This window comes from Ooceraea biroi, chromosome 3 (genome assembly GCF_003672135.1).
Source record: "Ooceraea biroi isolate clonal line C1 chromosome 3, Obir_v5.4, whole genome shotgun sequence".
NCBI lineage: Eukaryota > Metazoa > Arthropoda > Insecta > Hymenoptera > Formicidae > Ooceraea > Ooceraea biroi.
This window is the reverse complement of record NC_039508.1, coordinates 2,563,906-2,580,966: the sequence shown is the minus strand read 5'-3', so window position 1 is coordinate 2,580,966 and position 17,061 is coordinate 2,563,906. Positions and strand designations below refer to the sequence as shown.

General features: G+C 31.8%; 3 protein-coding genes across 5 annotated transcripts; 2 read left to right on the top strand and 1 right to left on the bottom strand.

Moving 5' to 3' along the window:
• The first annotated feature begins 2,165 nt into the window (after nucleotides 1–2,165).
• Nucleotides 2,166–5,496, top strand: LOC105281331 (F-box only protein 21). Of its 3 annotated transcripts, XM_026968414.1 has the most exons (9): nucleotides 2,613–2,709; nucleotides 2,906–2,950; nucleotides 3,024–3,229; nucleotides 3,352–3,799; nucleotides 3,906–4,075; nucleotides 4,169–4,322; nucleotides 4,540–4,707; nucleotides 4,971–5,178; nucleotides 5,302–5,496. In XM_026968414.1, exons 3-9 carry the CDS (start codon nucleotides 3,024–3,026, stop codon nucleotides 5,445–5,447), a joined length of 1,500 nt encoding a protein of 499 aa, XP_026824215.1. In that variant the 5' UTR covers nucleotides 2,613–2,709; nucleotides 2,906–2,950; the 3' UTR covers nucleotides 5,448–5,496. The 3 variants fall into 3 exon arrangements, with proteins under 3 accessions (XP_026824213.1, XP_026824214.1, XP_026824215.1); XM_026968412.1 differs by having other exon boundaries at nucleotides 2,166–2,709; nucleotides 2,906–3,229; XM_026968413.1 differs by having other exon boundaries at nucleotides 2,600–2,950.
• A 71-nt stretch (nucleotides 5,497–5,567) lies between these two features.
• On the top strand, nucleotides 5,568–9,999 carry LOC105281431 (venom acid phosphatase Acph-1). The gene is made up of 6 exons (XM_026968619.1): nucleotides 5,568–6,998; nucleotides 7,296–7,400; nucleotides 8,057–8,322; nucleotides 8,497–8,653; nucleotides 8,877–9,206; nucleotides 9,516–9,999. Exons 1-6 carry the CDS (start codon nucleotides 6,888–6,890, stop codon nucleotides 9,711–9,713), a joined length of 1,167 nt encoding a protein of 388 aa, XP_026824420.1. The 5' UTR covers nucleotides 5,568–6,887; the 3' UTR covers nucleotides 9,714–9,999.
• Nucleotides 9,907–17,036, bottom strand: LOC105281332. The gene is made up of 12 exons (XM_011342471.3): nucleotides 16,229–17,036; nucleotides 15,948–16,055; nucleotides 15,469–15,734; nucleotides 15,046–15,329; nucleotides 14,611–14,822; nucleotides 14,190–14,432; nucleotides 12,518–12,655; nucleotides 12,175–12,285; nucleotides 11,326–11,594; nucleotides 10,669–10,952; nucleotides 10,391–10,593; nucleotides 9,907–10,239 (listed from the first exon to the last, which is right to left on the bottom strand). The coding sequence occupies exons 1-12, from the start codon at nucleotides 16,337–16,339 to the stop codon at nucleotides 9,997–9,999; spliced, it is 2,472 nt and encodes an 823-aa protein (XP_011340773.2). The 5' UTR covers nucleotides 16,340–17,036; the 3' UTR covers nucleotides 9,907–9,996.
• Between the last annotated feature and the right edge of the window lie 25 nt (nucleotides 17,037–17,061).

Below are 17,061 nucleotides of genomic sequence, written 5' to 3'. Positions count from 1 at the left end.
CTACAATGAGAGTAAGCCTTAAGAAGTGACCAATCGAAATCGATTATTTCAAAAACTGATCAATGGGAACTCTTACTTCTTATGTTTGACTACTTGATTAGTTGCTTACGATTTTACGATTCCGACTACAATTTGTTCACGTGCAATGGCCTTTACATCGGTACAATAGATTTTTTTATTTACAATTAGTAAAATATTATTCTTTTCATTCTTATTATTCTTTTCATAATTTCGAGCAATATTTTAACTTTTCAAACATTTGTTTACGCATGGTGTAAGTATACAAGGTGAAGCATTGCGCATAATGGCGGACAGAACCAATCAGAAGTGGTCCAAAATGAAAGCGGGGATTCGAATGAAATGGTTTTAATAAAATGAAACAGTTATTTGCCAAATGAAAACAATTGTATTTATAAATGATGGATATCTCAAGGACAACAACATAAAATTGAAAATAAACTGTTAAAATATAAAACAAAAACAAAACATCTTATAATAATATGTTAATAAAACCCTGAGAGCGGCCACGCCGCCGTTTACGCCCATATTTTTGCATTGAGAAATTTGAGAAATACAACACCGAATGTGAACTTACATTCCATTTAACATGCACATGCACATGATTTCGTAATGACAAAAGATCATGTGCATGTTAAATGGAATGTAAGTTCACATTCGGTGTTGTATTTCTCAAATTTCTCAATGCAAAAATATGGGCGTAAACGGCAGCGTGGCCGCTCTCAGGTTCCTCTCTGATAAAACATAGAACTTTATATTAATATGTTGCAAATGTGTTTAGTCTGTCTAGTTTGGTGTTTTTTACTTGAGTTATTAATTTTTATATCTTTATTTAATTTTCGTAAGCGTATACGTTCGTGTACGCACCAAACATGCAACAACCTCTTTTGGAAAACTATTATTTGTTTTCATGCATACAATTTGGGTCAATTTATTAAAAATTACACTAAAGATTTAAAATGCCGACCTGTGTTGTAAAGAATTGCAAAAATCGGACAGTTCTTTTTCAACAAAAAGTTCAATTTTACTCTTTTCCGAAAGATCCAGATGTAAGAATAAAGTGGTTAGAGGCTTGTCAGAGAGATAAAGATTGTACGATAAAACGTGATATGTAATGAAAGTACAATTCTAACCTATACTATATCTCGTTACGTTACTATATATATATATCGTAATAATATAATTACTTAATACCATATCATGTTTTATTGTACAATCTTTATCTCTCTGACAAACCTCTAACCACTTTATTCTTACATCTGGATCTTTCGGAAAAGAGTAAAATTTAACTTTTTGTTGAAAAAGAACATCTGTCCGATTTTTGCAATTCTTTACAAGTTTACAACACAGGTCGGCATTTTGACAGTTCGGCACAGTTTGGACCACTTCTGATTGGTTGACACTGCGCATCCACCAGATTGCTTCACCTTATATACCATTGACATAGGAATATATGGACGGAGTCTATGCTACGAACTTAGGCAAGGGGGGTTATGAGATTTGCGGTAAGGAGAGGCTGCTGGCAAATCGGGCGAGTTCGGCTGTTCTCGACATCGCCCGAATGATACTTGATAAAGTTTTGTAAAGTTATGATACTGAAATTACATGTACGATGAGTTATTGTGTTGTGTCGGAATGTAGCAATCGCATTAATGCAAAAAGGAAAAATTGGCAACAACTTATGAAAGAAAATGATCCGAAAATTTCTTTTCATCCGTAAGTAAAATACATACAATTGTAGGTTATACACAATGCCGGTAAAACGTTTCAGATATTGTTATGTGTTTATTATTATATTCATATGAACAATTGTTCGATAACAGTTTTTCATTTATAGTTGTTATTATAATTCATATATTTAATATTTACATTTTTTATTATTTGTAATAACAATTGTTCATATGAATATAATAATAAACAAGCCAAAATTCTTTCTTAACACAATAATAATAAATTTAAATAATAATAAACACATAACAATATCTGAAACGTTTTACCGGCATTGTGTATAACCTACAATTGTATGTATTTTACTTACGGATGAAAAGAAATTTTCGGACCATTATTTTCTTTCATACATTATGGCCAATTTTTCCTTTTTGCATTAATGCGATTGCTACATTCCGACACAACACAATAACTATATATATATCACTAGCGGAACCGAACATACCCGAACAGCCGAAGTTACACGAAGTGCCAGTGCTCTCCCCTTACCGCTAATCTCAGCTTCCCCTCGTAAAAGGCTCCGTCCATATATCCCTATGTCAATGTTATATACTTACACCATGTGTTTACGTACCAGAACGATCGAATCGACATACTTACATCCAAACGTGAGGGCACCTCGCCTCACGAAATTCATACGTTACTGAGAATACTCGTTCATGCGCATGTGCGGAAGGTATATCTCACCTACGAGTTCCTATAGCGTTTCATTTCGATTTCGTCTCGAGTGAGGAGCACGATATCATCGTAATAGATTCATTTATACCGTTCATTTATACTGTTGTTTTGAATTTTCTTCGCAATAACCATGATATCAGATCTTCCCGTCGAACTGATAACCATCATTCTACGTAATGACGGTATCAGTATACAAGATTCCGTAAATTTTTCGTCCACGTGCAAGCATTTTCATGAGATGCTCAAAGAGAACAACACATTGTGGCGACGGATATTTTATCAGAGGTATTTTTTATTTTCTTTTTTCTTGTGAATAGACTTATTTGAAGAGTTTATTCAACATTTAAGACATTTAAGTTTAAACTTGGATAATTATATATCATTCTTATTCTTCATTTTATTCCCCTAACAATTACAGGTTTCTCAGAATTTCTTTCTGATTATTATTCCTTATATTTTTATTTTATTTATTTTATTTTAGATGGCCACGTTTAAAAATAGTCTACGAAAAAGAGATACGTAAAGGGTATGTAGATTTTAGAGAATTAATAAAAGAACGTGTGCAATGTGGGAAAACATTACGGCCTTTCCTATCACAGATGAGCAGAAAATATTACTATCAGAATTGCACGTGTCAGTATCGCTTAGAGACATTTATTGATGGACCTTTGAAACGGTGTCGTTGTTACAATAATGTGAACTGGGAAGATTTTTATTCATTGATTAATCCAAATGATCTAACACATCCTTTAAATTGTACTTTGCTTATGGATGAGTTAACAAGTATACTTGAACAGCCACTGAGGTGAGACTTAATAAGTCGTGAATATTTATTAGAAATTTTTATAATTAGGCATTTATTATTATAACATTAAAGAGATGCAACACTTATTGCACAGCTGATATACGAATGTTAATTTTTTGTAGTGCATATAGAGATTTAACAAATATTTATTATGGTGAACAGCTTCTTCCACACTTCAAGCATTATCACCTAACAAACGTGTGGCAGGAATTTAGAAACCGCCCTGCTGAACAGCAGGTATTGGAAGAAGTCCTGGCCATTGTCGCACAATGGTTTCAACCAGAGAGGAATATCTGTTACTCTCACATACAAACGGAGTTAGATAATATCGCAGAAGAGGCCTTGATACATCTCAGAAAGCAAAACCCTTTGCATCCAATATTCGCAGAATCTCATGAACAGTTTTCTCTTTGGAAGCATGAAAATATCGAGGAAAATCAGTGGAACGATAGCAATGGGAGAGAAATTCTGAATATCCTTTACAAGATATTCGTAACTGAATTAAATATTCATGGAATTGCATCTCCCAAATACAGACTTTCCTCTCAAGTATACCTTCTTCTAATTTATGTAAGTTATACTATATTGGCCTAAGTAAATATATAGCTTTATATCTATGTTTTCTTATAAATGTTAATATTTTTTGTAATATTTTGTGTCTTCCAAACTGTAACAGATTTTTGGAGAAAAAATGAGTAATCACGTTATATCTCTGACGATTGTATTCCAAGGTGTCGCAAGAAGACTTGGTATACGCTGCGATCTGGTACCTTGTAAGACATATTTTGCACATTATTTGGGTCTGGACGAGCCAGATCATTGTTATTTAAGCTGGAAACCAAAGTGGTAGGACTAGTTTTTATTTAATTATAAATTCTCCTTTCTAAATTCTCATTTTTCTTTCAGACTTGTATACATGTTTTCTTTATTTTTTTCTAGCAATGTAACAAACCCTGACGAAAAAGAGCGTTTTTATATCGACATCTCAGATAATGACATTCTCAGTACAAATGACTATCCTACGATAACTCCACCCAGTAACACTAAACGATGTCTCTCAACAGAGTTTGAAACATTTTACAGTTCTATAAATGTAAGTATTTCTCTATAATATCTATTAAATTGAAGAAGTAAAATTCGTAAAATTCACCAGATCCAGATAAAATAAATAATGGACACATGCACGCAAATTGGTGCAGTGATATATTAAATCAATGATACATTAAAGAGTGATTCTTTCCTAATTCTAAAACAATCTTTTGGTTTCTATAATTTTATAGTCTTCTTTACGAATCTAATATTTGTTTTAGCTGATATTGGAATTGGCTATGTCCACTGCAGTACAGACAAGATTTAATTCTTCTTTAATTGGGCGATGTAAAAGTAGACATTATGTGGAGCTTGACGATCTGTTAACACCATACAATATACATGACTTGGGTGTGCAATCAAGTGACTGTGATAAGAAGAATATAAAGGTAATATACGCACATATACAGAAATACAAGCACAGTACTCTGCGTTCAATTATGTTTTACTTCATCTTTTATTCTCTTTTTTTTATTAAAAGATATCTAAAGGACGTTTTCGCGATGTCTCTTGGATTTTTGTGCTACCTGGCTTCTCTAAAGAGATCATTTTTTTCTAGTGTGTTGTACGTGAAATTATAGGGATAATTATTTATTATTATTATTATTATTATTATTATATTAATTATCTTTAGTTATTTTACACTTTCTAGGAATATGTAGGCATACCACGCGAACCAAAAATGAGGGAGGTGGGAATGAAATTCGCAGTAGGAATGATCGTAACAATTCATCCAGAACATGAGGCAGGTGTGATAATTGCATGGAAAAAGGACCGCACGTCTAACAGGGAATCTAAGCATCTACCTAGATTATACACGCTCCTTTGTAAAAATGAGAGAATGTGTTGCGTTTACGAAGGTACAAACATAGATTGCATTGTATAAATTAGATGTATTCTGAATTATGTATATCTATATCATATAATAATGCACCTATATTTATATATAAAAAAATTATTTTATATTTCTTTCTTTTTTTCAGACTGTTTAAGCAAGATAAATTTGCCGGAATCTGTAAATAATAGCAAGATCGGCAAATATTTTTCTGAATTTAGAAGCACATATTATATGCCAAACGAGATGCTGGCAAATGAATATCCACATGATACATTATATTTATATTTTTAGATTATAATTATGTAACAAATTGTAGATTATAATTATGTAACAAATTTTTTTCTTGTTATATATTTAGAATCTAGGATGTATTCTAAATATATTTACTAGATTTCTATCAAATATTGATAATTATTCTCTCTGCCAAACTATATTTTACAAAATAAACAGCAAAAAATAATTGAACGTTTTATTTTACACGTTTACCGTAAATGCGTAAAAACAATTCGAGCAAGATTTATCGAAGAGTATTTTATTATGATTATATCAGTTTATAACATTGATAAATTATTACTTAAAAATGTCTTTCTATTATACTAAACTTATAATTTAAAAATTTGATAATGAAGTTTGCCTTTGTCGCGTCAGATTTTGAGTATTCCATAGTCCATTACATGTTCTAAGCACTTTAAATAGTTTATATAAAATGTTATACAAAGTAATTTATATTACATATTTACATTTATATATATTTTACATTTTTGCCATTTTTTGTCTATCGTTGCAACTTCAATAACATCAAACTGATTTATTGTAACTCTTATATTTCGCCGACGTTTGAAAGATAATGATTGTCGGAATAGCAGTAGCAATAAAGTGACTGTATATATATAATTACGCCAAATCACTGAGTTGATGCAATAACATACATAAACCAATCTCCTTCACGTGATTTGAATTGCAAAAGAGTGCAGAAAAGAATTTGATCAATGCTAAATATCGTTTCAGTTTAGCTGCAGCGTGCATGATGCAATCCCTATCAGTACAAATCGGAAATCTTTCAATAAATCAATAAAGATTTTGCGCGCCCGTCACAGTTTATTTAACATGCATTCGCATTTGCGATGTATCGAAACAGCAATTCTCAAAGAGTTGTTTTTTTATTATAATATCGATTGAAATATCGATTTTTAATATAGATTTTATTTCGAATTTTAATATCAATCAATATAACATACTTGCGGCCAATAACTGCAGGCTTTAAAATCTGCTCGATTAGATCGAGATTATAAAATATAATAGTATAAAATATCGAATGATCTAAAAGAAGAAAATAACAAAAAATCCCTAAAAAGTTTGACAGGGTGAGTTTCAGGTGATTCTCAAAAAACTTCTTCTGACTTGCAGTCTATTTCAAATAGCTATTGATTCCTCGAAGAAAATATTATCGCAACATATTATTCTTTAGAAGTTTTATTGTGACTTTTATTGAATTTATATTTGGGAATTGCGCCGCTGTATCATGGGCAGTACAAGTGCCAAGAGAGCAACAGAGTGATAAATGTAGATTGATTTAAGCGAGTGCGCGTTCTCTGGAGTGTATTGCCCGTTAGCCCGTGCTGAACAGAGCTCAATATTTAAGCGAAACGCTTTGGCTTTCCTGTCTCAGAGTCGTTAAGTGCACGTTCGTTCTTTCATCTGCCGCAACTAATTGTGTTATACGAGCATATTATGTTGTCGCACAACATGGACCGTGTGCTTCACAAAACGTTTCTACTTTTTTGTGTAAGCATTTTTTTACCTTTGGGAAATGCTGAACTTCGTTTGGAACTGGTTCAAGTGGTGAGTCAAAAGCTCAGACATAGCAATAATATTCTTCTGGAATTACGTTAATTAATTATTCCTTAAGTTTTTAAACAATTTTATACGAAATAAAGATTAACAAAAGATTCGGGTGTAACACATTAAATTAAATTAATTCTGTGTAAAAAGTTTAGTTCTATTTAAAGTAAAATTTATTTAGTCTGATTTTATTTTTATCTTCGATATATATGTTTATAACTTTATGTAATATTGTATATATATAGTAAGTTGTAACGTACGGTACTTCATAAAATTAAACGAGCATCGCCATTTTAGGTAATGAGACATGGAGAAAGAACACCATTACTTAAAGAAATGTACCCTAAGGATTTATATAATGTATCAATTTATGAGCCGTGGGGACTCGGTCAACTCACCAATGTAAATATTATTATTTCTTCTATTTAGGACACATTTATCAACATTAGAATGTAAATTTAGTATTGATCTTAAATGACTACATACATGTTATTTTCTCTTTGATATTATTTATGCCAATTAATTATGGCAATTTAAAAAATATTTTACAAAAGAACACACATATTAGCTTACAATTTTTTATCTTTATTTAAGTTTTTACTGAATAATATATCGAAGCACAACCGAGCAAGTATTTGCTATATTTTGACTTTTATTAATTTAATCGTATGGTATATATACATATATCTAATTATGGAATCTGAATGTCGTCTATCAAATATCTCTTAAGTCGCACATAAAAGTTTTTGTAGAAACTTATCTAATCTCGATCAGCACGCAGAGTTCAAATTTCAATCTGTAGGCACTGATGAAATAGCTTAAATTAATTATCGTAAAATTGATCAATTTTGAAGATATAACTATCTCGTGCAGTGATATCTTGCGCGATATTTGTATATTGCGCGTGTATGTGTTTATACACTCCATTTATACACGAAATAATCACTTTTTTCTTTTCCTTATAATTTAAACGTATAAATTACGTGTTAAATTACTCGAGAAATGCATTAAATAATTAATGAACTATGAAAAATAGTACGCCAGCTGTTATCTTTTAGCAAGGAAAGATGACGGAATATCAAATCGGTACGATGTTGAGACAACGTTACAACGATTTTCTGGGATCGATTTATAATCCGCGAGATATCTATGCCGTTAGCACGGACATCGATCGCACAAAAATGTCTTTGCAATTGATGTTAGCGGGATTATATCCTCCTGACACAATGCAAGTATGGAATCCCGATTTATTGTGGCTCGCTATTCCAACGCATTATGTACCCGAAAGAGTAGATACGGTGTTAAAGTCTCACACTAGTCCAATGTAAGCATCTTCATACGATATTTCAATAAGCATAGAATTAATAAATAAAGTATTTCCTCTCTTTTCCTCTAGTAGATAAATATATCACAAATTACAGAAGCAATATATAAAATATATATAAAATTAAACAATATATATTATATATATTTTATATTATATTGTTTAATTTTTTAGATACACAGCGGCTTTAGCAGAAGTGATGAAAACGAAGGAAGTTCGCGATAAGATCGCAGTGTACAAGGACTTCTTCACGTTTTTAAGTGAGAAAACTGGATTAGTTATTGAGAAACCGGAGCCTGCTTACGAAGTTTATAATTTATTAACGGCACAAGTGAGATAAACGTTTCAAGATAGATATTGATTTATAAAACAATGCTATTTTATACAAAAACTGAAACTGCGCAAATTTAAATTTAATTCAAATGAAAATTTAAATGTAACAGTTGAGAAACTAAGATTTAAAATTTGATCGATGGAAGCGCAATGTTCTTTAAAAATGTTTTATGTAATTAATAGTTAGTTAATATCATGCCTGCATTCCTCATATCTTTTAGAAAAATATGAATCTGTCTCTGCCAGAATGGTGCACCGACGAGGTGTATCGAAAAATGCAAGATATAGTCGTACTGGAATATGAAATCCGCTCTTATACAACTCTATTAAGACGATTGAACGGTGGCATGTTGATTAAGAAGTTCATCGAAAATATGAATGTGAAAGGCGAACGTACGAATCCACGCAAGATGTATGTATATAGCGGCCACGAAGTAAACATTGCGGCGTTTGCGAGAGCTCATAATATCAGTGAGCCGAGATTACCGGATTATGGGTCAACCGTCATGTTTGAGAAATTGCGGGATGAAGCCGGACATCTCTACGTCAAGGTAATTATATCTTATATTATTTATTAATTGTCTCATGGGAAAAATAGTTGTAACAACAAATAAAACAATCGCAAATAAATTTTATTACGATTTAATTACTGTTAAATTACATTACAATTGTCTTTATAATTATATACAGGATGTAACAGACAAGTACTTTCGGAAAGCTGCCATTTCTCAGCTACTTTACCTCTCCTTCTCTCTTCTCTCTCTCTTTTCTTTCATGGATACTTGATCCATTCTATATAAAAGCTGTTAAATGCATGCTTACCATATTCGATATTAATGATCCGTTTTTTTTGCCGACAGATCATGTTGTGGACGGGTTCTACAGGAAAATTAATGACCATCAAACTAGCAGGCTGTGATGACATTTGTCCTCTAGAAACTTACTTGGAACTCGTACGGGACGTGATTCCGTACGACAACGAGACGACTGCCTTGTGGGACAATATAACCAGAGAAGAATTGCTGAAGCTTTTCGAAGAGAAAATATTTTTGAATTAAAGAAACTTTTGATAGAAATTGGATATGCATCACGTATTTTTTTTACGAGATATTGTTACGGTGCAGATGATACGAATAATCATAATTATATTCATACTTATTTTATATACCTATATATACTTAATTAATTTACTTGTTACAGCTATCATACTTATAATAATCATTATTAATGGGAACGTAAGAAAAAGAAATACTATATCGAGATTGAATTATATTGGCTCCAATTACAATTTTTTTTTATAGTACACATTCACAATAAATATATGCATTTTTTTAGTCATCATTATCGTCGTCTATTATTGCCACTTGCTGATTGTTTAAGTAAATTCTGTATCATAGTTTGCAAAGCTGAGGGATATTTCGTGCCGGCGTAATCAGGAGTTTGCCTCTTGTCGCAGGCCAATTCCTCGTCGGACGGGAGTAAAACTTGAATTATATCCATAAACTTATTAAAGGGACACAGTATTTCGCAATTTGGCATTTTAAGCTCTTCAACGACTGGCGGAATACCCAGATAATGTAGAAGCTAAAAATTTATGTTAAAAAATTCAGTTTGTTTTACTTTCTCGCATATAATTCATGTCTGTCAACAATTCTAAGACCTTACGTATTTTGGCGTGTAGCAGATTACTATCTATGAGTATTTCATTAGAGGTACGGTAAGATAGCGCACTCACCTTCACGTAATATTGCTTATCTTGTTGCAGCAATTCTAAAATGACTGCGCTAGAATAGTGAGGTACATGTGGCTTATATACGTCGAAGGCGTGTAACAGCGCCGCGACATTGGTTTCGTGGCCACCATATAAATATATCTTCGTCGGCTTGAGACGATTTTGCGTAGCCATCATGTTATCCAGGAAGGTACGAATTATTGGCCCTGAAGAGAAGGCAAGTGTACGTTACAAGAGAGACATCGAGATCTCGTAATGATAAAACTGTCGAAAATACTTACCGGAATATAATCTTTTTAATAAAGGAGTAGCACTGGCGACGTTGTACGCTGCTACGGTTGCATTAAATAATAGACCGTCGGGAAAGTAATCGCGTGTCCATTCGGGAAGTTTTAAACCCAGAGACTTTTCCGCCATTAAAGTGTGATACAGATAATACATATTCAAAAATGTTTCGACGTTTCGACCGGTAAGTTTTGTCAAATTGCTTTTCATTTCCGCATATCGATTCATTACAGCTTTCGTTTCAGGCATATTTAATACTCGATTATACTCATTCAGATATCTGAAAATAATTGTAAGTACTTAAAAAATCTAGTGTTTTCCTCACAAGTGAGGAAGAGAATCGGAGAATAGAGAAATCTTTTCTGTAGGTATTTTATACTGTTTTTCACATTTTTGTGTATAATTTTTCTCACACTTTTAAAATATATAAAACGTATGTTGCCAAATTATTTTTCCTCTATAACATTATCTTTTTAGTTTTTAAGAAATATATTTAGAAAATATTTTCTGTATTTTAAAAATAATTTTTATGTATTATAATAAATAAAATATATTTCATGTATTTATTGCGCACATTACTATGAGCTAAGAAAATATGTTTTTGTAACATATGTTTTATAGTTCTTTCATGCTGCTGAGATCATCATACTTACTGTGGGCATTCATCGGCTAAGAAAAAATTGTCATCGACACGTGGCACATACGTAGCTGGAATTGGTTGCCAGTTTAAATTAGGATTCCATCGCTGTAACTTGTCGACTGGCGGGAACAAACCGGCGAGAACAAGTTGTAGAGACATCTTCGTTCTATCGTAATTTGAACTGTGACCTAAGGCTTCGTTTGGCACGTATACATCGCCCAGAAATTTGTTATATCTATCGCGTAGGACTTGTCCCAATGTATATTCGCGCATCTTACCGGCCTGACAATTAGTCACATCATCAATAAAACGCGCTGTGCATTTCTTTTATTTTTAAATTATTTCGGTGTTAGAAAGGAATTGGTGACAATTTAAAAATATTATTCACGCTGTTAGTTTACTTAAGAAATATAAATCGCAGGATCAAAATGATTAAAATGACCAGATGTTTTATGTTGGAATGCGGGACTTGTCCAAATAAAAATAAAAAAATGCTTAACATGTTCGTGGAGGACCCCATTTTCTTAGTTTATTTAATTGTATGTTTATCTATGGATCTATCTTTTTATGCAATTGCGAGGTCCAAAACTTATTCGTCACTGAAAAAACTGCTTCCGTTGCATCATTGGTGGTTATTCGTTATTCTTAAGAGCGAATTCGGCAAGCAACTCCCATTATTTTCTTAATATTCCTGAATCGTATGTTGTTCGTATCAAAAATATGTTAAAAAATGTTAAAAAAGTTACATGTTCAATCTGACAATTTCCAGGACAGTTTTTAATGCCGGACAATTGAAATCTGGGACAGTCTCGCATAATCCAGGGGGTCTGGTCACTTTAAAAATGATGCTACATATACTTACGAGAGTCAACTGTCCAAGTCCCGTTGGATAAAAAGAATAATTGAGATACGGATCGGTAGGATACAGCTCATGACCATTATTATCAGGTGTTCGATCCCCATGTCTAAATACCTGCAAAAAAATGAATAAAACTAAAATTACGAAAATAACAGGATTAAATAATTCTACAGATACATATTTAATTCCAAATTTTATAAATGTTGCTTTATAACTTTCTTTAATTTAAATATTAAAACTATTACTTTACAACTTCTATCTACAAAATTTATTAAATGTTATTCTAAACCTGAAGAACTTAAGAACTGCTAATAGATAGCTAATAGGCAGATAGAATTATACTTACCACATTCACTAATTTTAGTTCAGGTTCTACAGCTAGAACTAAAATTCCATTTAAACTGATAACTAAAAGAATTGACAGATAACTGTCAAGAACGCGAAATAAGAACATGTTGGCGGTTCCTAAGGTGATAATGTAATGGCATTAAGTTTATAGCGAATTCGCTCTTAAGAATAACGAACCACGTGACAGCGATAAAGTGATAAAAAAAAGAACTGTTATTTCAGGAGAGGTAAAAGAGCGATTAAAAGTAAACATGAAAATTTTATTTATAATACATGAGCGAGAGATAACTTGCATACGTAACACATAATATACACATAACATACGGACTATATTTTAATAAAAGACAAAATAAAGATTAAAATTTCTTAGAATTGTTTTTTAAAATATTTTTAGTTTCATAAGAATTAGTTTCATAAGAATTATTCATAAGAATAATATAATAAAATAATATAAAATGTGACTAAGTATTTCTGTATTTTACGTGGTTTGATTTTTATATTAAAAAATAATTTTATTCCTTATTGTTGCAAATAAATTTCTATACAATCGCGATTCTATTAAAATATTTTTAGTGATAAAACTGACACACATATGAATAATGTCTCGTGGAAATCGATTTGATTTTAGACCTTTAGACCTTTAAACCTTTTCAATGATTTTATAAAGTTCCTTCGATCAGCGGTGCTGTTTGAATCAGGTAAATCTACAGAAGTCGATTAATTATATACTAACTTTTTGCACGCAATATGTGATACTTTTATGATAAAAGAAGTGAAAAATTACAATATTATATATCTATAAGATATACTGTTCTAAAACGTGATGCCTGCTGCCTCGGCGCGCGAGATACGCACTTATTTGCCAATCTTCCTTACCTAATCTCACAAAATTTTACGTGATTGTTTGTAAAATAGTATAAGATGTTTATATTTCATTTACAGACTCTACCTGCATATTGACAATGAGACTGACGTATTTCGTGACGTCTCATGTTAGATGCCTTGTATACATGTGGCCATTGCGTATCGTTCTCACGTGCACTTGACATTATCATGTTTCTTGATATCGTGGAGGTCACGAACAGATATATTTATCAGGAAAAATTTATCTTTCAATTTAAAATTCCAGAAGATTATATTGAAATAATCGTTTTTGCATAAAATTTTTTATATTGTACTCTATATTTTATTATGCATAAAAATATGAGGTGAGATCACGAAATCACGAATTATAAGCAAGTAATACGAGAAATCGGGAAGAAATAAGAAATAATATAGTTATATATGAAAAGAATTCGCGCTCCTACATTATCAACTTAGAAAAAGATTAACTTTAGATGTATACGTTTAAAATAAACAGACAGAAGTTCGTTAGTTTTAAAGTTAAATTAAATTTCTCAAGATTGGATATTTCTGATTTAGAAAAATAAACTTCTGTTAGTTCTCTTATAATTCATTTGTTTTCCAGAAGATCTAAACACAATTAAATAATCTTCATGTACATGTTTATATAAATATAATACAGTAATATGAATACAAATGTTTAACAATGGTAATTAAATGAATATATGAAAAAATTATTCTATAAAAAATTAAAGAAATGCTAGTGTAATATTTTCTCATGACAAAGCGGAGTATCCCTATATTTCCGTCCGATATATGTTTCAGAGTAATTGCAACCTATCCTTGTTGCTCGTTGACATTTTTATTAAATTATACATCGTTTTTTGCAGGCCAGCAGGATATTCTACGCCGACGAAATCCGGCGTTTGTCTTTTGTCGCAAACCATCTCGTTATCGGACGGAATCAGTTTTTCAATCAAATCCAAGTATTTCTCGAAAGGACAGAACACTTCGCAACCCGGGATTCTGAGCTCCTTGATAATCGGTGGAATGCCTCGATAATATAAAAGCTGAAAATTCATATAAGAATATTTGAGCTGTGTCAGTTTTTGTTATTATAAATAATGTACCAGATTGACAAACATATTTTTAACATAACTAATTTCTAATATTTTTTAATATTTTAAGGAGAAATTTATACTAATATTATTTTTAATATAATGACATATAGATATGATAGATATTTACCTTCACGTAATGCTCTTCATCGATCTGATATAATTCCAAAATAATGGCACTAGAATATTCAGGAACATGTGGTTCCTGTACGTATACGTTAAACGCATGCAACAACGATGCGATGTTGGTTTCGTGACCACTATACAGATAGATCTTCGCGTCTGGCGCATTTAGATTTTGTGCAGCTATCATATTGTCTGTCATAGAGCGAATCATCGGGCCTGAAATAGAGAATGTCACAATAAAATCGCAGCATTTAAAAAAAAATATAAAACGTTTTCTTTTATATCCAATTGTATATCCAAAGATATTATCATTTAAATTAAAAGTAGATTCTATTGTTTAAATTAAATCTCTCAAAATACGAATTGAATTTTTTAATCGTAAGTTGACAATATAGTGAATAAATATTATATAATATTTATTAAAATAAATATAGTTTACCAGCATACAGCCTTCTTAATAAGGGCGTAAAATTGGTGATATCATATTCGGCCACGACTCCATCCAACAATCGACCATGAGGGAAGTAATCGTACGCCCATTTGGGCAGACTTAAACCCAACGACGATTCCGCTACGAAAGTATGATACAGGAGAAACATATCTAAGGTTGTCTCAATCTTTTTACCGGTCAGCCTCGTTAAATCACTCATGAAGTCGCTGAATCCATTGATTTTAGCTTTTATTTGAGGCAAGTTCAATACTCGATTGTATTCATTCAGGTATCTGAAAATGTTTTTGAATACAAATGTTTTTTTATTTTTCGTTATAAATTTTTAATTATAAGTATACAATATACATATAGTTTAAAAAGTTGTTCTTGGATGTGGAAAGGTTGGAAATCACTGGTTTAGATCATACTCACTGTGGACATTCGTCAGTCAGAAAGAGATTATCGTCGACACGTGGTATGTATGACGTCGGTATGGGTTGCCAATTTAAAAGACGATCCCATTGTTGAATACCTTTCGGCGGGAACAAAGCAGCGAGGACAAGTTGCAGAGACATCTTCGTTCTATCAAAATCCGAACTGCGAGCTACGACGATTCTCGGTCTGTATAAACTACCGAGAAAGGTGTTGTATCTCTTGCGCAAGACTTGTCCCAATTTGTATTCGCGTTTCTTGCCATTCTGTGAAAATTAAAAGTCAATCAATCAATCGTCAAATCCTCATATAGGATATTTGATCAATAAGAGAAAATCCTTTTATGTAATATTAACACTCACAAGAAATGTTTTATATGTGTGGAAATAAACGAACCATAGAGAGTTAATGATGGAATTTATTTGGTAAAGATTCTTACGGTAGAAACATTATTTTGGAAAATGTCGCATTAAACTTACGAGAGTCAGTTGTCCAAGACCAGTCGGATAGAAGGAATAATTCAGATGTGGATCGTTGGGAAACATTTCGCGATCACTGTTAGGCGTCCGATCGCCGTGTCTGAATACCTACGAAAAGCATGAATATAAAAATGAGTATTAAGCGATATTGAGATGATCAAATAAAACTTCAATCAAAAAGACAAATAATCAAGCAATTTTTAAAAATGCTAGATTATTATTTCATGTTACGTAAACTATGGTTTCCACAATTATCATAATGATATCTAATTACCACTTACCACATTAACTAATTTAAGATCTGGCTTGGCACAATTCGCAATCACAATTGCATTTAAACAGATAATTAAAAGAATCGACAAAGTATTGGCAAAAATACCAGGTGATACCATGTTGCGAGCAGTTAATTTCAAAATGTAATATTATTATAGGTTTGGAGTCAATTTTTATGTAAAAGGTAAAACTTCTTCCACAATAATAAAGTGAATTAATTTACAAATATTTCTATAATGATGTTAATCGAATGTTAATAATAATATCTTTTTCAATATCAGCAATCGTTTTTCAGTATTTTGTCATCAATGCCGATTGACGCGACAGCGATAAACATTAATCTAATAATAACATATTTATCGAAGTACCGATTGCGAGGATTAATTGAATACTGACTTTTTCATATAGCTCATACAGACTTTTAAGACACGAGAACCGACACCCCACCATTGTATTTCCTGTCCAAGTCGGACAGGATTATATCGTGACTAACTCTCTCGCTCAAAGCTCGTGGAAATGTCTGACTATGTCAGGAATTTACGGAGGATTAGGATTCCCCAACGAGGAATTGTCGGACGCAACGTATATTAATTGCCAGCATCGAAAACAATTGCAGTAAAAAGTGTTAGCAGAATCGTTGCACATAACTCACAAGTTCTCTAACAAAGAATGCTACATAAGTGAGAAGCCTATTGCTACTCGGACAAATTGCATTCTACATTCTATTTAAATTCTATTCCTACATCTTTAAGCTATAGTGTCATTCTGAGAGCATCACGGATTGTATATTTTTATTGTATATTTGTAATATAATATCGTCTCGGTTTTTAGTATTTTTAAT

Excerpts from the sequence above, each read along its gene's own strand:
- LOC105281332 (XM_011342471.3), bottom strand. The coding sequence starts at position 16,339 with ATGGTATCACCTGGTATTTTTGCCAATACTTTGTCGATTCTTTTAATT. Across the intron at positions 15,735-15,947 it reads GTCTTGGACAACTGACTCTC|AATGGCAAGAAACGCGAATA; the intron begins GTAAGTTTAATG and ends TAATTTTCACAG. Across the intron at positions 11,595-12,174 it reads GACTTGGACAGTTGACTCTC|GCCGGTAAGATGCGCGAATA; the intron begins GTAAGTATATGT and ends ACTAATTGTCAG.
- LOC105281431 (XM_026968619.1), top strand. The coding sequence starts at position 6,888 with ATGTTGTCGCACAACATGGACCGTGTGCTTCACAAAACGTTTCTACTT. Across the intron at positions 8,323-8,496 it reads AAGTCTCACACTAGTCCAAT|ATACACAGCGGCTTTAGCAG; the intron begins GTAAGCATCTTC and ends TTAATTTTTTAG. Across the intron at positions 9,207-9,515 it reads CCGGACATCTCTACGTCAAG|ATCATGTTGTGGACGGGTTC; the intron begins GTAATTATATCT and ends TTTTGCCGACAG.
- LOC105281331 (XM_026968412.1), top strand. The coding sequence starts at position 2,555 with ATGATATCAGATCTTCCCGTCGAACTGATAACCATCATTCTACGTAAT. Across the intron at positions 2,710-2,905 it reads CGACGGATATTTTATCAGAG|ATGGCCACGTTTAAAAATAG; the intron begins GTATTTTTTATT and ends ATTTTATTTTAG. Across the intron at positions 5,179-5,301 it reads AATGTGTTGCGTTTACGAAG|ACTGTTTAAGCAAGATAAAT; the intron begins GTACAAACATAG and ends TCTTTTTTTCAG.